Source organism: Nematolebias whitei, chromosome 9 (assembly GCF_014905685.2).
Source record: "Nematolebias whitei isolate Nwh7 chromosome 9, NemWhi1, whole genome shotgun sequence".
Classification (NCBI taxonomy): Eukaryota; Metazoa; Chordata; class Actinopteri; order Cyprinodontiformes; family Rivulidae; genus Nematolebias; species Nematolebias whitei.
The window spans coordinates 49,714,929-49,732,245 of NC_056506.1; the positions used below are offsets into that span (position 1 = coordinate 49,714,929).

Consider the following 17,317-nt stretch of genomic DNA (forward strand, 5'->3'; position numbering starts at 1 on the left):
GTGCCACGGTGCCACGGTGCCACGGTGCCACGGTGCCACAGTGCCACGGTGCCACGGTGCCACAGTGCCACGGTGCCACAGTGCCACGGTGCCCGGTAGATGTTTGTGCCGCAGAGCCACCGGTCGACCGAACTGCTGCTGCTTCCTCAGAAGATTTGGTCAGGGCCTTCCACCGAGCCGTTAGAGCAAATACAACTAACACAAGCTGGACTTGAACCTGCAACCTCAGGACTACCTGAGGCTGCTCTGACCACCGAGCACCCGCAGCCACTGACGAGCCAAAACATAAATCGAACCTGATTTAATATTTGGACAAGCGTTCTGCCGTTACACAACAATGTGTAGCCCCGGCAACGAGCTCGTACAACATTTGACCTTGACTTGTGACCTTGACCTTGGAGCTGGGCTGATGATCACGTCCCGCCTTTGACTGTGAATAAAAGTTATACTTAAAGAAAAACTGAGGATTTGATGCTTTTAAGGGCCTAAAATAAAGTTTTAAACACTAAAGAGGAGTTGATCCCACGTCGCCCGCGTGCAGAAGTTTTAAACGGCCCGTCAGCTCTCACAGCCTGCGTTGGGGATGACTCTCAGCTACTTCCATCCAGTTTACAGAAGACCTGCGAGCCCTGGGGTCATCGTTTTAACACGTTTACTGAGTGAAACAGGAACGACTGTCCGGACCGACTGCCTCAACACTATGACAGCTGAACCTTTGATAAGCAGCAGCTACGGCTGCTTTTGGCCTGTGCAAAGATCGTTTCCTGGACCTTCGGCTGCTGCAGGAGTGAGTCAGCCGAGAAGCTGCAGAGTTTCTGCTCCGCTGGACATCGGGTCCAGTCGGGCCCGCTGAGCGCCGGCGGGCTGCGTGTCACATTAGCTTTAATGATCATTAGCGCAGCTTGATTTTAGCTGCGAGCTGAAGGCCTCCAGCAGCTCCCTGACAACTGGAGCTGCTTTTATTGTGAAGGAGACTCCGGCTGACGTTCCTCTCGTGTCGGGCCGGCTGCTCATGAAGCTTCAGAAATATCAGCTGAGGATGCTTCATCTGCTTCAGCTGCATTCAGCTGCTTCTGCTGTGTGCAGAAGAAATCGTTCAGCAGGAAATGTTCATGCTGTATTTTCACAGGAAGTGATATTTGTGTAGTTGCAGCTATTTTTGCTCAGATAATCTGTTTCTAATCCACTCCAGCTCTGCAGAAGACGATGACTGCAGAAAGCTAAAGTTAGATCTGAGCTTCAAAATCTAAAATCCACTTTAATAAACAGCAGAGACTCGTGCTGCAACAAATAAATAAATAAACAAATAAAAAAGCCGTCTTATGCTGGAGATTATCTGAAACTTCAGGGATTAAAATCGGCACCACAGTTGATTTAAATCAGTGAGATTACAGAAACAGGATCGGCTCTGCAGCTGCAGACGAGCCTCGGAGTGAACTGAAGTTTCAGCTACAAGCTTCGGCCACGTGATGTGTTCAGCTTTTCTTCTTCTGCTGCTTCGTTTAAATAAACCAGAGGAAACGATGACGGGTCGAATAAAATCCAACAACGTTGTGAAAGATCCGACGAGTTTTTATTTTTACGTGAAGGAGTCCCACGGATCCGTTCAAATGTGTTATTTCTTCAAGCTGTTTCCGTCGGCCAGAAACATGGAGGACGAGGCTGAAGCGTGGCGACAGAAATTCTCCTCTCTGATTGGTCGACGCCGAGGCGTCCTGCTCGGGGCGGCGCCCCGCCTCTCTCCATCACAGCAGCATTTCAGAACTCATCAGAACCAGAACCAGAACCTTCCAGGGAAGAAGAGCGAGGTAAAAGCTTTCTGTGAGTCCTCGGAGCCAATGCAGCGTAAACACAGCTCTGTGCGTGCGTGCGTGCGTGCGTGCGTGCTCCAGATCGAGGACTCTAACCGGCCGCAGACATTCGGCCTGTTAACTAACGCCCATCGGCTGCTGTCGGCTCACGATGAGTTGCGACGCCGTGCGACAGGAAGTAGAGTGGAGGTTGATGCTCGAGGGACAGAGACGTGCTCGAACCTACGTGCACGCTCATTGAGCAGCCGTGCACTCCGACAAGCAAACAGACCGACTCACAGTCTGCAGGAACCAAACGCAAACAGTCTCAGTAGCTGAAAGCCAATCACAGCCTGCAGTATTGAGCCAGTTGACCCAATCCTCCTAGTGAAATGTCAAACAGACAGTAAACTACAGTAAACATGAGGTCTGAGACACACGGCAGGAACTGCTGAGCTGTCGTGGTCCGTCGAGGTTATGACAGGAAGTGACGAGAGGACGGCACGTTGAACGCTCGTCAACAAACGGATCAACTCCTCGTTATCACCGGACCCTCATCACGTCTGTGTAATTAATATGAGCGATGAGATGAACAGCCAATGAGACGTCTGCACGCACAGGAACAGGAAGTGATGTCAGAGGGGAGCACCTGCATGTAAGCAGAACGTCGCTACAACGGCTGACAGACGGTGGAGAAGAATCTGAAGTTTCAGTAGATTATTTAGAGAGAAGAAGAGTCAAAGTTCAAAAATAATGTTTCAGGAAACAACGAGCAGGAAGTTCCCTGTGATGTCACTTCCTGTTTCACTTTCATGTTCAATAGAAAATATACTGATTATGTGACAAAATCAAGTGAATTTTACCATGTTTTAAATATTAACATGTTTTCATTCTATCTGTAGGACGTCACAGGAACGTAAACCCTGGAGCTGGGGGGGCGGGGCTTTGAGGGGGCGGGGCTTTGGGGGATTACGCAACACATCGTCTAATGGAGGTAAAAGTTTTGTTCGATTATCTTGTGGGATCAGAAGTTCCCTAAAGTTTATGGATTCTACACCGCGACACGTCCGCCTTCGATGGGCGGGTCATAAGAACCAGAACCGTTCAGATGTAACTTACAGGAGCTGACCCGTTCAGAACCAGCACCTCTCCACCTGGGTCAGGTGAGGCTGTCAGTTTGGTGACGTGTTGAGTCTGAGGGACTCGGCGGGGCTCACCTGTCTCTGGTTCTCCGTCTCGAGCCGCAGCCGGGCCTCGATGCAGCGCCGCGTCTCCAGGAAGGCCTGCCGCTGGGCCCGGTCCGACAGGTAGCTGATGAAGATCCCCGCCGTGTTGATGCACAAGAAGAGCACGGCCTGAGCCGCCACCTGGAACACACGAGCACGCAGAGGTCAGGTTCTGACCCGGAACACACAGAGAGGTCAGGTTCTGACCCGGAACACACAGAGAGGTCAGGTTCTGACCCGGAACACACAGAGAGGTCAGGTTCTGACCCCAAAACAAGGTTCAGGTCACAGAACCGGTCCAAAACTCTGACTCTTTCCTCCCAAACATCAAAAGCCTGAAACAAAGTTCTGTTCTCAGAAACCCAACAGAACCAGCTCTGGTTCCACCCGGCCCAAAACACACAGAACCTCGCCTCCACAGTGTGTCGGGACGAGAAGAAAAATTAATGTTTCCTGACGGGTCAACGAGCCAGAACCAGAACCAGAACCTCTGAAACCAGATCAGAAGAGGAGAACCAACAGGTCACTGAAGGAGGGAACACACCTCCTGCCCACGATCCACGGTCTGGTTCTGGTTCTGAAGGTCGGCCCTGTTCTGGTTCTACAGGTTCCTGTCAGCCCGTATGAGAGCCGGAGGTTTGGACCTTTGGAAAATAATCTCAATAATCCACACTGACACATAAACCTGTTTTACTGGACCGGGTCAGCTCCAGCTCCACGCTCTGACGCCACCTCGCCTCAGCAAACACTGTTGTGTAGTTGTTGTGTAGTCGTTGTGTAGTTGTTGTGTAGTTGTTGTGTAGCTGTTGTGTAGTTGTTGTGTAGTTGTGTAGTCGTTGTGTAGTTGTTGTGTAGTCGTTGTGTAGTCGTTGTGTAGTTGTGTAGTCGTTGTGTAGTCGTTGTGTATTTGTGTAGTTGTTGTGTAGTTGTTGTGTAGTTGTGTAGTTGTGTAGTTGTTGTGTAGTTGTGTAGTTGTTGTGTAGTTGTTGTGTAGTTGTGTAGTTGTTGTGTAACAATAAAGTCAAATTCAGGTTTTTGTCCTCGCTACAGAGCGATGAGCGGGAGCTGGATCTGTCCATCGCTTTGGGCACGTGGTGCGCACGTGGTGCGCACGTGGTGAGCAGCGACTTGAAAAACAAGTGAAGAAGAGCCACCTTCCATTTTGCTTCACGGCTCCATTTAGGAGTAAAAAATGTCCAAAGTTAAAAACTGGTTGCCAAATCAAAATCCAAGATGGCCACCACCACATGTAAACAGACCGCCCGGATCATTTGAGTCTTTCTAGTTTAATATTATTTAAAAGTAGAGTTTCCTGAAAGGATCGGGGTGGCTGAAGATTAATCTATGGGGCCAGAGCCAGCAATGGCCACCCCCTGGCTCCACCACTGCACCTGATGGGGGATGAAATGTCTCCCTCCATGCTCCAAGATCAGTCACTCTGCACTGCCGTATAGCTAAATGCTACATAAATGCTCAAATAAGCAGCAGCTTACAAGCTACAGCTAAACGCTAACATTACTAAGGTGATGTTGACAGCTAAGAACGCTAAGCTGTAGCTAATAGTGAGGAAAGACTGTGACTACAAGCTAAAAATAGCAAAACTATAGCCAAAAGCTAAATTTAGCATAGCTGTAGCCCCCAACTGAAATTAGCAAAACTGTAGCTAAAAAATGAAAAGTAGCAAAAAAACATGAAAGCTTAAATTTGTAAAAATGTAGCTAAAGCCTAAAAGAAGCAAATCCACTGCATAAAGCTAAATTTAGCCAAACAGAAGCTAAAAGTAGCATGACAAGACGAAACAGAGCCAGTGGCTGAAGCTGAGAACGCTCTTAAAGGAGCCGAAGAAATTTTTACGTATTTCTACGAGTTCTTTTTAGAAATAAAAAGTAAACATTTATATAAATTACAAAAGTAAAAGTAAAATGTAGCCGAATGTTTTGATACAAGAACAGTTAAATTAACTCTAAGTCTTTTGTTGGTAAAACATGAAACAGCCAAAGAACGGAATGATGAAGGCAGCAGAGTCTTCCTCAGTCAGTCTGAGAAGAGGCCGAAGGCGACGGGCGGGTCAGGAAAACAAACATTTCTGCCAGTTCTGTGTTCCATGAAGACAGAAGCCCTTCATCGGCCTTCGGCTGATGCAACTCTGCGCAACACGGGGCCTTTCGGCGCCTCTCGGCGCCTCTCGGCGCCTCTCGGCGCCTCTCGGCTTCACCTGATGCAACGCTCATAAAGGTTCGGCTGTTAGACGTTACACTGAATCAAAGCTGAACGTTTCTCTCAGAGGAGCAACAAAGTGTTTGTCTGCATCTCCCGAGGACGTCGGAGGAAAATAAGAGCTGGGGACGAGTCTGGACAGGTTCTGCAGCCACCACGCTTCGGCTTCTATTTAAAGATAGCTAAAAACACACAACATTCACATTTCAGTTTATATTTGTTATAAAGTTACACAACTCGGCAGAGTTTAACAAAAATAAAGTCATAGTAAGAATCCATTTCTTTAGCTCTTTCAGCCGATTTTATTTTTTAAAAACATTAAATCAGCTAAAAAAAAAAAAGAATCAATAAATAAAAACGCTGAAAAACAAAAGTAATCCAGAAAAAAAGGCTAAAATTGTATTTTCTGCTACAAAATCAGTGAATGCTGACTTTGCTGATGTTTGCTGAAGAAGCTGAAAATGTGTAACAGCTAAAACAATCAGAACATGAGCTAAAATGAGCACAAGACAAACTAAACTGAGCAGAACAGAAACTCAGAGTTAAAACAAGCAGAACAGCAGCTAAAAGCTAAATCAAGCACAAGAGTGGAAGTAAAGTTTAAAAAAAATCTAAACTGTTACCAAAAGCTAAAACCATCAAAACAGTATCTAAAAGCAGAATAGAAGCAAAAAAAAACTAAACCAGCTGAACAGTAGCTAAAATGAGCAGAACAGGTATACAAAAAGCTAAAATTAACAGAAAAATAGCAAACATTATAACCGTCAAAACAACAGCTAAATGCTAAAACAAGCGCAAGTGTAGCTGTAAAGTAAGCAAAAATCAGAACAGTAGCTAAAAGTTAAAACAAAACAGTAGATAACAGCTAAAATTAGCCAAATGGAAGCTAAATATCCTAAACCAGAAAAACACTAATTGAAATTTAAAATCATCAAAGCAGTAGCTAAAAAGTAATATGAGCAGAAGAGTAGCTAAAAGTTAAAACTACATGAACACGAGGAAAAAAGCTAAAATGAGCAGAAAAGTAGCTAAAGCCTAATATGAACAGTAATATGAACAGAAGAGAAGCTAAAAGCTAAAATGAGCAGAAAAGTAGCTCAAAGTGTCAACACAAAGAAGACCAGGGCTTGAGGTCCACTGAGATCCTGGTGAGGAGCCTGAAACTCGACTCGGGGGAGATGATTTTGTTTCTGCTCCTTCGGCTCCGTCAGATTTATGGTTTTTATCACTCGTCTTTAATTTACTCGTGTTTTAACGTACTTCTGTGGCGTGAGCTGCGTGTTTGCTCCTCTGCTGTTTGGAAGAACTTTTTAAATAAAGTTTTCGGCTGAGGGTAGCTCCAACTCAGCGTCAGCTCGTTCGGGTCAGAAGAGCTTGAACGTTTTTAGAACTGGGTCTGGGAGCAGAACAGGTTTTTAAACTGGCCTCCAGGGCTCAGGTGGACCGGTTCTGACCCGAGGAACCTTCAAGGTTTCGTTTAACGGACGCCGCCGAGTCTTCCCGTTAAGACGGACAGCTGTGCTGGTGCTGCTCCTCTCCCTGGAGGCCGGATGGCAGCGTTACTGTGAACCCCTCCCAGGACGCCATCAGCTTAGTCACATTTAATTCATGACCCCCCCGCCCCCCTGGAGTCCCCCTGCTCGTCCCACTGAGACCAGAATGCGGAGCTGCGGCCCTGCAGCAGCTGTGGCGGCACGCAGGATGTTTTGGAAAAGAGCACGGCGGTTCTCCTTAAAGGGCAGCGGCTCCGAGAGCGCCGGAGAATTCATTAGGGGGAAATGACGTGATGTTTTTAACAAGGCCTCGTTGGGGGGGGGGGGGGGGTGTCGTCAACAGCTGCACGGAAAATAATTAGCGAGGGTTAATAATAGTAATTGTTATCAGGATGTTTTCATTTCGGTGGAGAGACGGAAAATGATCATGTTTCTGTGTCAGGTTAGTGGAGGTCAGAGGTCAGAGGTCACGTCAACTTCACAACTTTTACCTGAAGCATTTCTGTAAAAAAACATATGTGTGAGTTTTGGTACGATTGTGTGACCTCACATGTACATTTGACGTGTCAAAATAAAAGCGTGGAGCCGGCTGAAGCCTGCAGCGTTCAGGAGTTTCCCAACACAACACCCCTCGTAATGTGAATGTTCACTGGTCAGAACAGTGATAAAACTCCCAAAGCGTGACTCTGAAAGCGTGATTTTGCCTTTTTATACCTTTGTTATATTCTCCAGGGGATATTTTATAAATTATATCATAAACTCAGTTCAATCTAACTTTATTGTCCGTAACATTTCATGAAATGGAGACTTGTTTTTGACATCAGGCTCAAACATTCAACACAAAACAAATTAAAAATGCAGTAAAACCTTTAAAAAGCACGACTGGAGCTATCACAGAAAACCAATGAATGCACGAGACATTAAAATCGAAGAACGTCTCAGAGGACAGTTTGTGACGTGGGGCTGCGTTTAAACAGGAGCCTGTTAGGACGGAACCACCGACTCTTTGTACCATTTGTCTTTGTTAGTGGAACCATCGGTCTTCTGCCAGACGGTACCGACCTGACCAATGGTCGCAGATGAGCTGGGTCATTATAAACCTGTTTAATCTTACTTGACTACCAAGTTTGAGCACCTGGGACAAATGGTCTCCGGCTAGGAGGTTCTCAAACCATGAGACAATATTCAAGGAAACACGTTCAACCAGTGGCCTGTACATCGGCTGCAGGGTGTCTGCTTGCGCTGAATCCAGTCAGTGTCGGGCTGAAAGGTCAACTTGTTGTCTATTATTGTTCCGAGGTATTTAAATTCATTCACCTGCTCTACTTCCTGTCCTTTTATAACAGAAGGTCTGAAAACAGTTCTGGGCTGGCTGCTTCCCATCCACCTCCCAGACAAAGCTCCTTGGTTTTATTGACATTTAGGTCCAGAAAACTGTCATTGAACCAGGCAGAGAGCGGATCTATGAGCCGGGAGCAGGACTAGGGACATCTCAACAGCATACCTAATGTGTGTGAAGTCTTTGTTGTTATATCACAGCTCATTAGTCTATAACCAAATAAGAGTGGAGCTAACACACAACCCTGTGGAACACCAGTGTTCTGAACCCTGCAGTCAGACTAAAGACTCGTTGGGCTGCACCCTCTTAAAAGCTGATGAAAATTCCATGAATAGGAAACAAACACGTCTTCAGGTCGTCTAAAGGTCCGTGGACCTTATCGGGGGATGGGGTGTGTGTGTGTGTGTGTGTGTGTGTGTGTGTGTGTGTGTGTGTGTGTGTGTGTGTGTGTGTGTGTGTGTGTGTGTGCGTGTGCATGGTTAAAGTCATGAGTTCCCTGACTTAAACTTAAAATAGTTTTTTTAAGCACTCTTTTTACTAGACTGACAGATTTATGCCTCAGATGTTTACGGTGAGGCAGCACGGTGGTGCAACTGGTAGAGCTGCTGCCTCTCAGCCAGCAGGTCCCTGGTTCAAACCCCGGTCCAGGGGCCTTTCTGGGTGGAGTTTGCATGTTCTCTCCGTGCATGCGTGGGTTTTCTCCGGGTACTCCGGTTTCCTCCCACAGACCAAAAACATGCATGTTAGGCTGATTGGTAACTCTAAATTGTCCCTAGGTGTGAGTGAGAGAGTGAATGGTTGTTTGTCTCGTTTGTCTCTATGTGGCCCTGTGATGGACTTGCGACCCGTCCAGGGTGTCCCCCGCCCCTCGCACAGTGATTGCTGGACATGGGCACCAGCGACCCCCGTGACCCAAAATGGAACAAGCGGGTAAAGATAATGGATGGATGGATGTTTACGGTGTGGTGATTTGCTGCTTCTGTCAGGCTGCAGACAGGTGGGGGTGTTTTTAAGGGTTCAACGGTGTGTGTCAGTGGCACCAGTGCTCAGAGCAGGGGGACCCCCCCACCTGGTTAAACCTGCTTCAGTTTCTGAGGACGGCTGAATAAACCCATGAGTGGAGCAGCTGGCTGAGAGCTGCAGCTAAAGCCCACCCTCTGCTGCAGAAAGCCCTCCAGAGCCAAAGGACAGGATTTATTCTGCAGCTCGGAGGACGGGGAATGATTAACTGGGTTCTCACGCTCAGCTCTCTGCTGACACGTTTAGATGCTCCGGACCGCCCCGGTTAATAATTCATCGGCTCGTAACGTTTCCTCGCACCGTGTTGGAAGAACCACAGACAGCTTGGTGTTTTTCTGTTCGCAGACGAGCTGACAGGCTTCAGCGCCAACAAAATGTGTTCTGCTCGCTTTGATGCAACTGGAAGAACCCGATCCAAACCTCATGCATTGCTGAGCAGAACCAGGATCGCTGACACCAGAACAAAAGCTCCTGGCAGCTTCGCACCGCATCCAGTTTCACTAATTATCAGCGTGAAGGCAAAATGTTCCGGCCCAGCGACACGTCAGGTCCATCTTCTGTTTCGTGTTCCACCAAAACGTGTTTTATTTAAATAATGTCCTCGTTAACACAAATCATATTCTGGTTTCATACAAACTCTGGAGCCCAGTTTAAAAAACACCATTCAGGGGTTCTAAAGAGCCGCTTCTGTGTGGATGCAAGACAGAAAGTATAAAAAACAAGATTTCCACATCTACAGACCATTATACAGCAGCAATGCAAACACTTGCTCTTGTCAAGGGCGGACGCCTTCTCCTCCTCTCCCTCTCCACTTTGCTCTGTCCTGTCTGTGAAACTTCTTTAGATCCTCTCTTTAGATTCTTGAGCATGCATCAGGATTCTTTAGATCCTCTCTTCTGCAAATCTTCTGAATCATTATTCTGCTATGGATTTGATCAGTTGGTCCCTCAACCCAATTGATAACATTTCTTCGAAGAGAAGACAGGCTTTAGGCGAGTCTATTTATCCTGTTGGCACGCAGCTGGATATCTCGACTTGAAGATTTGATGACGTGTCTATCTCTGCTGCCAATCATGGATGTTAAGAACGCATATATAATTGGATTTATGATAACTGGTTCCTGCTTTTTGGATTCGACTGGTTCCTGGTTTATCAACAATCAAGGAAGTCGTCGGCAGCAATTCTGGACCCGATCATGCTGCTTGTCTTATGATGGTTTGGTTTGTGCCTCGAGCTCCCAGACTCAAATGCTTTTGACAGGATGGATCAGATCTCGGGGATTACTCTCAGGCATGGTCCATTGGTGTGGTCATTTAATTTGGACGTTTCAGAACCGAGTGGACCGACACAGACTCAAGGTAGATGTCAGTAAAGTTCTGCCTGTCCCCAAAACAATCGTGTTTATCTGAATTCAGCTCCCTGACTGACCTTGACAGGCCATCTTATCTCAACCCGCCTGGAAGTTTTGTAAACCTTGATGCTCTGCCCCTCCCCCCACTGAGGAAGTCTACGGACCAATCAGAGGGGCCCAGATTCTTTGGATTCTATCTGACATTCATCCTTGGTCATCCTCGGCACCCCCCGAGTGTGTACGGATCTCTCCAGAGGGAACTATTTGAACTGAGTGATTTCTTCTGAACTCTGCAGTGCCTCTGTGTGTTGTCTCTGGACATGCTCATGGACATCCCCCCCCCCAGGTCTCACGTGTGTATGAGTCTTTGAGTCTTCGAGGCTCAATGTGACTTGTCTGTTTAAATAAAGGTTGAATGAATGGTCACGAACAGCAAAGACCTTGTAACCTTTGACCTTGACTTGTGACCTTGATCTTGCAGCCGCGGTGATGAAGAGTGTAGGCAACACACTGTCTGGAGATGATGCATAGGTGTATAATGTTTCTTAACTGATCTTCCGCAGATCAGAAGTTCTGGAAGGACACGTCACCGTAACACGTCCACTTTTAGACAGCGTTTAATAAAAACATCTGATTTATTCACAAATGTCCATCTGGTCTGGACGGGGCCTGAAGCTGGTGTCTTTTGGTCTTTTTCCATCCAGCTGAGCTGAAGGATGATGGAGCAGCTGGTGTGACTCACGTTCGACAGTCTGATTTAAAAAATAAATGACTCACGAGCATAAATTACACGTAAATGTCAACCGGTGCCGGCAGCCCACTTCACAGTCGACCTGATTGTGAAAATTGCAGATAAATGCTCTTTGTAGAGTCCTCCTCTGAGCGTTGATCTCCATCATGGTGGGAGTTTTATGTCGGGAATCGACCAGAGAGGAGAACCAGAGAGCTATTTTTAGCTGAGTGGAAATATTCCACTTTGTTTCCACTCAGAGCTGCTAAAGGTGCCAAACACTGAGGGAGTGCAGTTTACAGACGCTGAGCGTGAACGCTGCTGCAGACAATAAAAAACACGAAGCTTTCCGCCCTGGCTTTAGCTGCTGAGACTTTAATAAACAAAACAAAAAGCCGAAAGAGCAGAAGCAACACAAGCTGCAGGGTGATGGTTTCGCCTCAACATCTCACATTCCTGCACTAAACGTCGGATTTGTTCCTCAGCTTTATCCGCTGCTGCCAAAAGGTGGAGGTGGATGACGTTTCTGTGTTCATTTGGCTGTCTGTTAGCAAAATATCTCACGAGCCAGCGGCTGTAGTTTAAAGAAACTGCGAAAAATAAATTATTGGATAAAAATCTGAGTCAATCCAGTTGAAGATGGAAAACTAGTCTTAAGGCTCTAACTGTCATTTTTTTACAGGTTTGGGGTTAAAATGTGGTGTGGTAGTCGCTGAGAGTCATTCACAACTCATCCCCTGAGTCTCACACGACGTCACAAGAGATTGTACACCAAGTCGTTTCTGAACATAAGTGTCGCAGTTTGTGGAGAATAGACCCAGGAAGACAAACACGAGGAGCTCGGAGAACAAAATAAAAGCTGTAAATAAAAAATGAAGAAGAAGAAGAATACAGCTGTTGTTGAAGAGAAGCAGACATGAAGCTCAGCGGTGCCAGAGTGAAGGTGAAAAGGAGTGGAGACACCTGGGAGTAAAATGACAACAGGGAACAGGTGAGAGTGGGCGGGGCAGGACGTGACCGAGGAAGAGCGAACCGATGGAACAGTGGATACTGAGAACCCTCAACAAAGTCTGATTAATATTGACCTTGATTTATGACTTTGACCTTGGAGCTGGGGTGATGAAAAGGCAACGCGCCGGCTAGTGATGGTAGATGTTGAACAGATCAGAAGTTATGAAATGAAACAAGCTCAAAAGTTTCCAAAGAAGCAGAAGAGCGATCCGGCCCCTGACTCTGGCCTGAAACTAAACTCTTTTATTTCTGGAAAAGGTTCAACGAAGACTTTTCAGAGGCTAAAACGCCAAAACGACCAACGACCAACGACCGGCGTTAAACCCTCTGACAAGAACTGTTTCCAGAGAATCTCAGCGCGTCGTTTCTGAGAAATGTTCTGATTTATCCGTCCAACTCTTCCCCAGAACAAGAGACTCGTTACCATGACGATATCTGAGGTCCTTCAACGAAACCCTTCAACTGAGCTGATGTGGAGAACCATCAGAACTTGTAGGAACCATCAGGTAGACCTTCATGCAGCAGATTTCAGTTCTGTTTCTCACATGCATGTCTCTTTGTACTGGAACTCTGGCACAACAATTCCATGTGGGATCAATAAAGTTCTGTCTTATCTTATCTTGTCATGTTCTGCAGAGATTTATCCCCGTTTGGACTTCATTCCAGCGGTGGAACCTCCTGAAACGATCAGAGTCACGGCGACGGCTCTGCAGCATCACGGACTCCGGCAGGAAACGCTTGGACGCCCTTCGATGCGAGTCTGACAGCAGCAGACTTCTTGGCTCGGCCCGATTGGCAGCCTGGCTGTGGCTGCAAGTGCAAATGAGATTTAGAGCGAAGACGACAACAGAGCCGCGGCAGGAGGGAGGAGGTGTGCATCGCTCAAATCAGCTGCTAACGAAGGTGAGATGTTCTCCAATATGTTCTGAATTCATTATCAGGAGGAACTGAATGACAGCGCTTCCTGGGCGTGAGGCGTTCAAGTGCACATTTACAGCCTGTCTGAATGAAGAACGCAGCGAGGTGAAGAAAAAGAAAGAGCTCCAGAAGATCAACGCTGGGTCAGAGCTGACGTCGGTTGATGGACCGGGCCGACCCCTGGAGGACCTCAGCAGGACAAAGACAGTCCATTAACGTGTCCTGTGTGGACGGGTGTTGTCTTGTTGAAGACTGAACCACGGTTCGGTGTCCCGCTCTGCCATCAGGGTCCCCTGAACCAGTACCAGAGGGGACCTGAAGTCCGTGGCTCCTTCCAGCGTGAGGGCCACCTAAGTGTCGCTCCACCACCATGGAGGTGGGGCGGCTGTGGCTGAGTGGTTAAAGTCGTCGTCCTCCAATGCAAGAGTTGGGGGTTCGATTCCACCAGCAGTCACATGCTGAAGTGTCCCTGGGCAAGACACTGAACCCCTCATTGTCTCCGATGTGTGTCCCATCAGTGTCTGAATGTGATAAAGCTCTGATTATAGATCTAGTAGAGTGATGTATGAACGGGTGAATGAGGCACAGATTGTTGTAAAGAGCTTTGAGTTCTTGATCAGATCAGGAGCTGTAGAAGTACAGAACATTTACCACGTTAGCAGGACTCGTCTTCTCTGTTCAGTACTGGTGTATGTCCCCATGTGGGTCATAGGTGACGGAGAACAAGACTTATTTCTGGTCAGGATTACAGGAGTCCTTCAGTCAGCTGTTTGTACTCTGGAGGCACCCGACACAGGAGACGGTGACCCTGCTGACCTGCTGAGACAAGGTGTGGAAGGAGGACCCGGGCTTTGACAGAGTCCAGTACTCGGGTCTAGAAGGCAGGTGCAGAAGTTATTCAGGTTCTGTAGCAGTCTGTCTCAGGTGACCTTCACAATGTGTGGATGCACAATCACAGCTTTTAAAGATCTCACCACAGAATGTTCTTCTAAACTTTAGTCTCTTTCCATCAAAGCGTGGGTGTTGACCTCCTGCTGAAACTGGACTGATGAGTCCAGCGTGCTCACTCCCCAACTCTCACCGACTTCTGCTTTAAAGCAGGAAAATGTTGTCCCGGCTGGAGGACGGTGAAGGAAGGACGGAGGACTGGACGTGGGTGGTGCCGTGCTCAACTGGTGCGCTGCTTGAAACAGTCGGATGATGAGAAGGGAGTCTGCAGCTGCGACTAATGAAACCAGGAACAGGTGTGTAGGTGGGCGTGGCCACACTGAGGAGCAGAGGCTAACAGTGGAAAAGTCCTGGTAGGAGCGGTTGGTGGAACAGGAAGACAACAAACTCAAAGCAGAAACACAAAACCCACCACAAGAACAAGACGACTCCTTATAACTCGTCACATGTCCAACATAAAACACCGAATGTTGAATTAATGTGACACCAGAGCCTCCGGCTGCTTACACATCAGATTTAGTTCTCATTACACTTGTAGGTTTTGCTCAGCAACTGTTTGAGGCTTATCCAACATTTTTCAGTCAGGTCATCTGGACAGTTTCTTTTCTTTTTTGTGCTGAAATGTTTCACTTTCGATCCAGAAGGCTTCATCAGTCAAGGAAACACACAACACAAAACTGATTCTTCCCCAAACAGTTTACTCCAAAGTGGAACAAACCAGTTATGTTGGTGCTAAGATGGTCTCTTTGTCACGCCCCCTCCTCCATTGCCGGCCCTCTTCCCTGTTGACCGTCATGTCAAACTGGTTGAAAACAACAAAGTCCATGTTTGAGGCTTACTTTTTAGTCTACCTCTCATTAGGGCGTATAATGGCGATCACCTTTAGCTCTTGGTTCTTTTCATTTTTCTACATACTAGGTCAAACTGTCGGCCATTTTGTCAGTTCACACATTTACAACCATTAATCCCACATGGTTTAGAGAAGACAGATGATGAATGTTGGGATTAGGGCCGTTCCATAACATTTTATTGGTAGTTTTCTAGTTTTGAGGTATATTTTTTTTATCTCTGACATTCTCAGCCTCTAAAGAAGAAGCTGAGCTGTTGAGCACATCAGTCTAGATTACAACTGTCTTTGTCGTCTACAACAGTTAGAGACGTTTAAACCAATCAGATCAATCCTTTTTGTCTAATTTATCCCCATTTCATGGCCAGTCATGTCCCTTACATCTATGCTCTTGGTGAGAACGAGCTCCTTTCTGAGCAGAAAGATTACAGCACGACTGAAAATCTTTATAAACGGCTGTTAGTGTCTCTTTTATTGGTTGTGAAACGATCGTGTGTGGCCGTTGGACACGATGTTTCCAGCTGCTAATAGTTTTCCAGATGTTGGGATGAGATCAGAGCTGACAGGTCGTCGTTGTTGTGTAATAACAGGCTGTGGAGCAGAAGACCAGCCGCAGTCACACCGAGACCTTTACACCACGAAGGTCAGCAACCTCCAATTAGCCTCGATTCTGATGAAATCAGCCGCTCCGTGTTTGTCTGTTAGTAAACTGTCTCACGAACGTTGGATGGAGTTTAATTTAAACTCTCTAGAAGTGATCAATAGATGAAAAAAGTCTCCTGCGTGGGAAGTGAAACGAGAATCTGCACCAGCGTAACGTCGTAGCAACCTGACAGATGCTAACAAGTCGCTAACGGAAGCCTGAACATGAAGGAACAACCCGTCTGAACTCATGACCTGAAAAAGCCCACCCATCTCTGCCACAAGATTACCCAGAAGGCCGTGCAGCTCACCCGGTCTCTTGCATTCACAACATGTAAATAATAATGATTCACATTGAAATCCGACATTAACCCACAGAAATTACCGTTTCATGTCACCATGTGATGGAAGCAAAACACAACTTCACTACTGAACATTATCAAACATAAATGTAACATTTAACTTAAATTTTGGATTATTTTTTTTTTACAGGTTGTTAAAGAAATGGTTCTCAAGGCCTTCCTGAAGGCTCAGGTCCATCAGCACTGTGACTGGTTGATGTTCCTGTCAAGTAATAAGCTCCTCCTGCAGAGACTCTGAGCTCAGCCTTCTCTCCTGACACTGAAGTCCTGACCAATGACAGGACTCCTTCAAACATGTTCTGCCCGGAGACAAACATTTTAAAGGATCTGATTGGCTAACTGTATTTTCATGAATTAAAAAAAGTCTTGCTCCACAGCAAATGAGTTTACAGAAAATAAGAGAAATTAGCGACAAGTCCCAAGAAAAAAAAAGAATAAAAATGTAGCATTTAATTTGTGCTGAATTCTTAGGCCTTCTCTGAAGGCGTAGAAGGCCCTGGGGGTTCCCCGCTGCTGAGAGTCCTCCCTAATAAATACAACCAGTTCGAACAGATGACACAGAATCTTTGAGTTTTTCTTTACATTGAGTCCAGTTCTGTCCCACAAAGATTCAGCGAGATGTTTGACTGGATCCAGGATAGATCACGGGAACACGTTCACCTGATCTGACGACTCGTACGGTTTTAAAAACGTGAAGCTGCTTGTCCACCCCCCCACCCCCCCAGCTGTTTTATTCTGAACAAGGATTCTAGTGATCCAGATAAATCCTTCCAGCTCGTCTTTAACAGCAGCTGGACTGATGCTGCTTCTTCCTTCAGTTAACGTTTTACCTTTCATTAAACACGGGTTAGTCATGTGGTCCAGAGACCACGTGTGTCTCATCAGCACGTGTCCTCGTGAGGACAGCCGGGTCGGCCACGTTGAACAGGTGTCCCTGAAGTCCTCGACCCGGCTGTGGGTCATCCTCGGTCTGGTTCTGCTCGTTAGGCAGATGTTGACCTTTGTGGAGCCCACGGGGGCGTCCCAAGGTCCATCGCTGTCTGTTAGAGACGGGGGGGGGGGGGGATCAATCAGCCTCCAGCCTCGTCCATTTGTTGCAGCTGCTTTAACCCGAGGACTTCAGGTGTTTGGACCATCAAACGATGCAGGAATGCATATCGCCCGCCGCCGCTCACGTCTCGTACACCAAGATTATCATCCGTTCTGCAGTCGACCCGCTCATTTACCAGATTAAAAATGCTGTAATTTGATATTTTATTCCTTGTTCTGTCTTTGGAGCTATGTCAGCCTGAAATAATAAAAATATCAACTTAAAATGATTATTTAAATTCATTTAACTCTTTAAGGCACTCGAGTTTAAAAAAATTGTAGTTTCTTTAAAAATTGACAAAACTATTTTATTTGTGTCAGAAACAGCAAGCCC

General features: G+C 46.7%; 1 protein-coding gene across 1 annotated transcript in view; it reads right to left on the reverse strand.

Moving 5' to 3' along the window:
- Positions 1 to 17,317, reverse strand: part of adcy8 (adenylate cyclase 8 (brain)) — an 85,112-nt gene that overhangs the window by 60,059 nt on the left and 7,736 nt on the right. Inside the window, exon 2 of the mRNA XM_037682446.1 lies at positions 3,008 to 3,157. Coding sequence (XP_037538374.1) covers positions 3,008 to 3,157 — 150 coding nt within the window. The remainder of the gene's footprint in view (positions 1 to 3,007; positions 3,158 to 17,317) is intronic.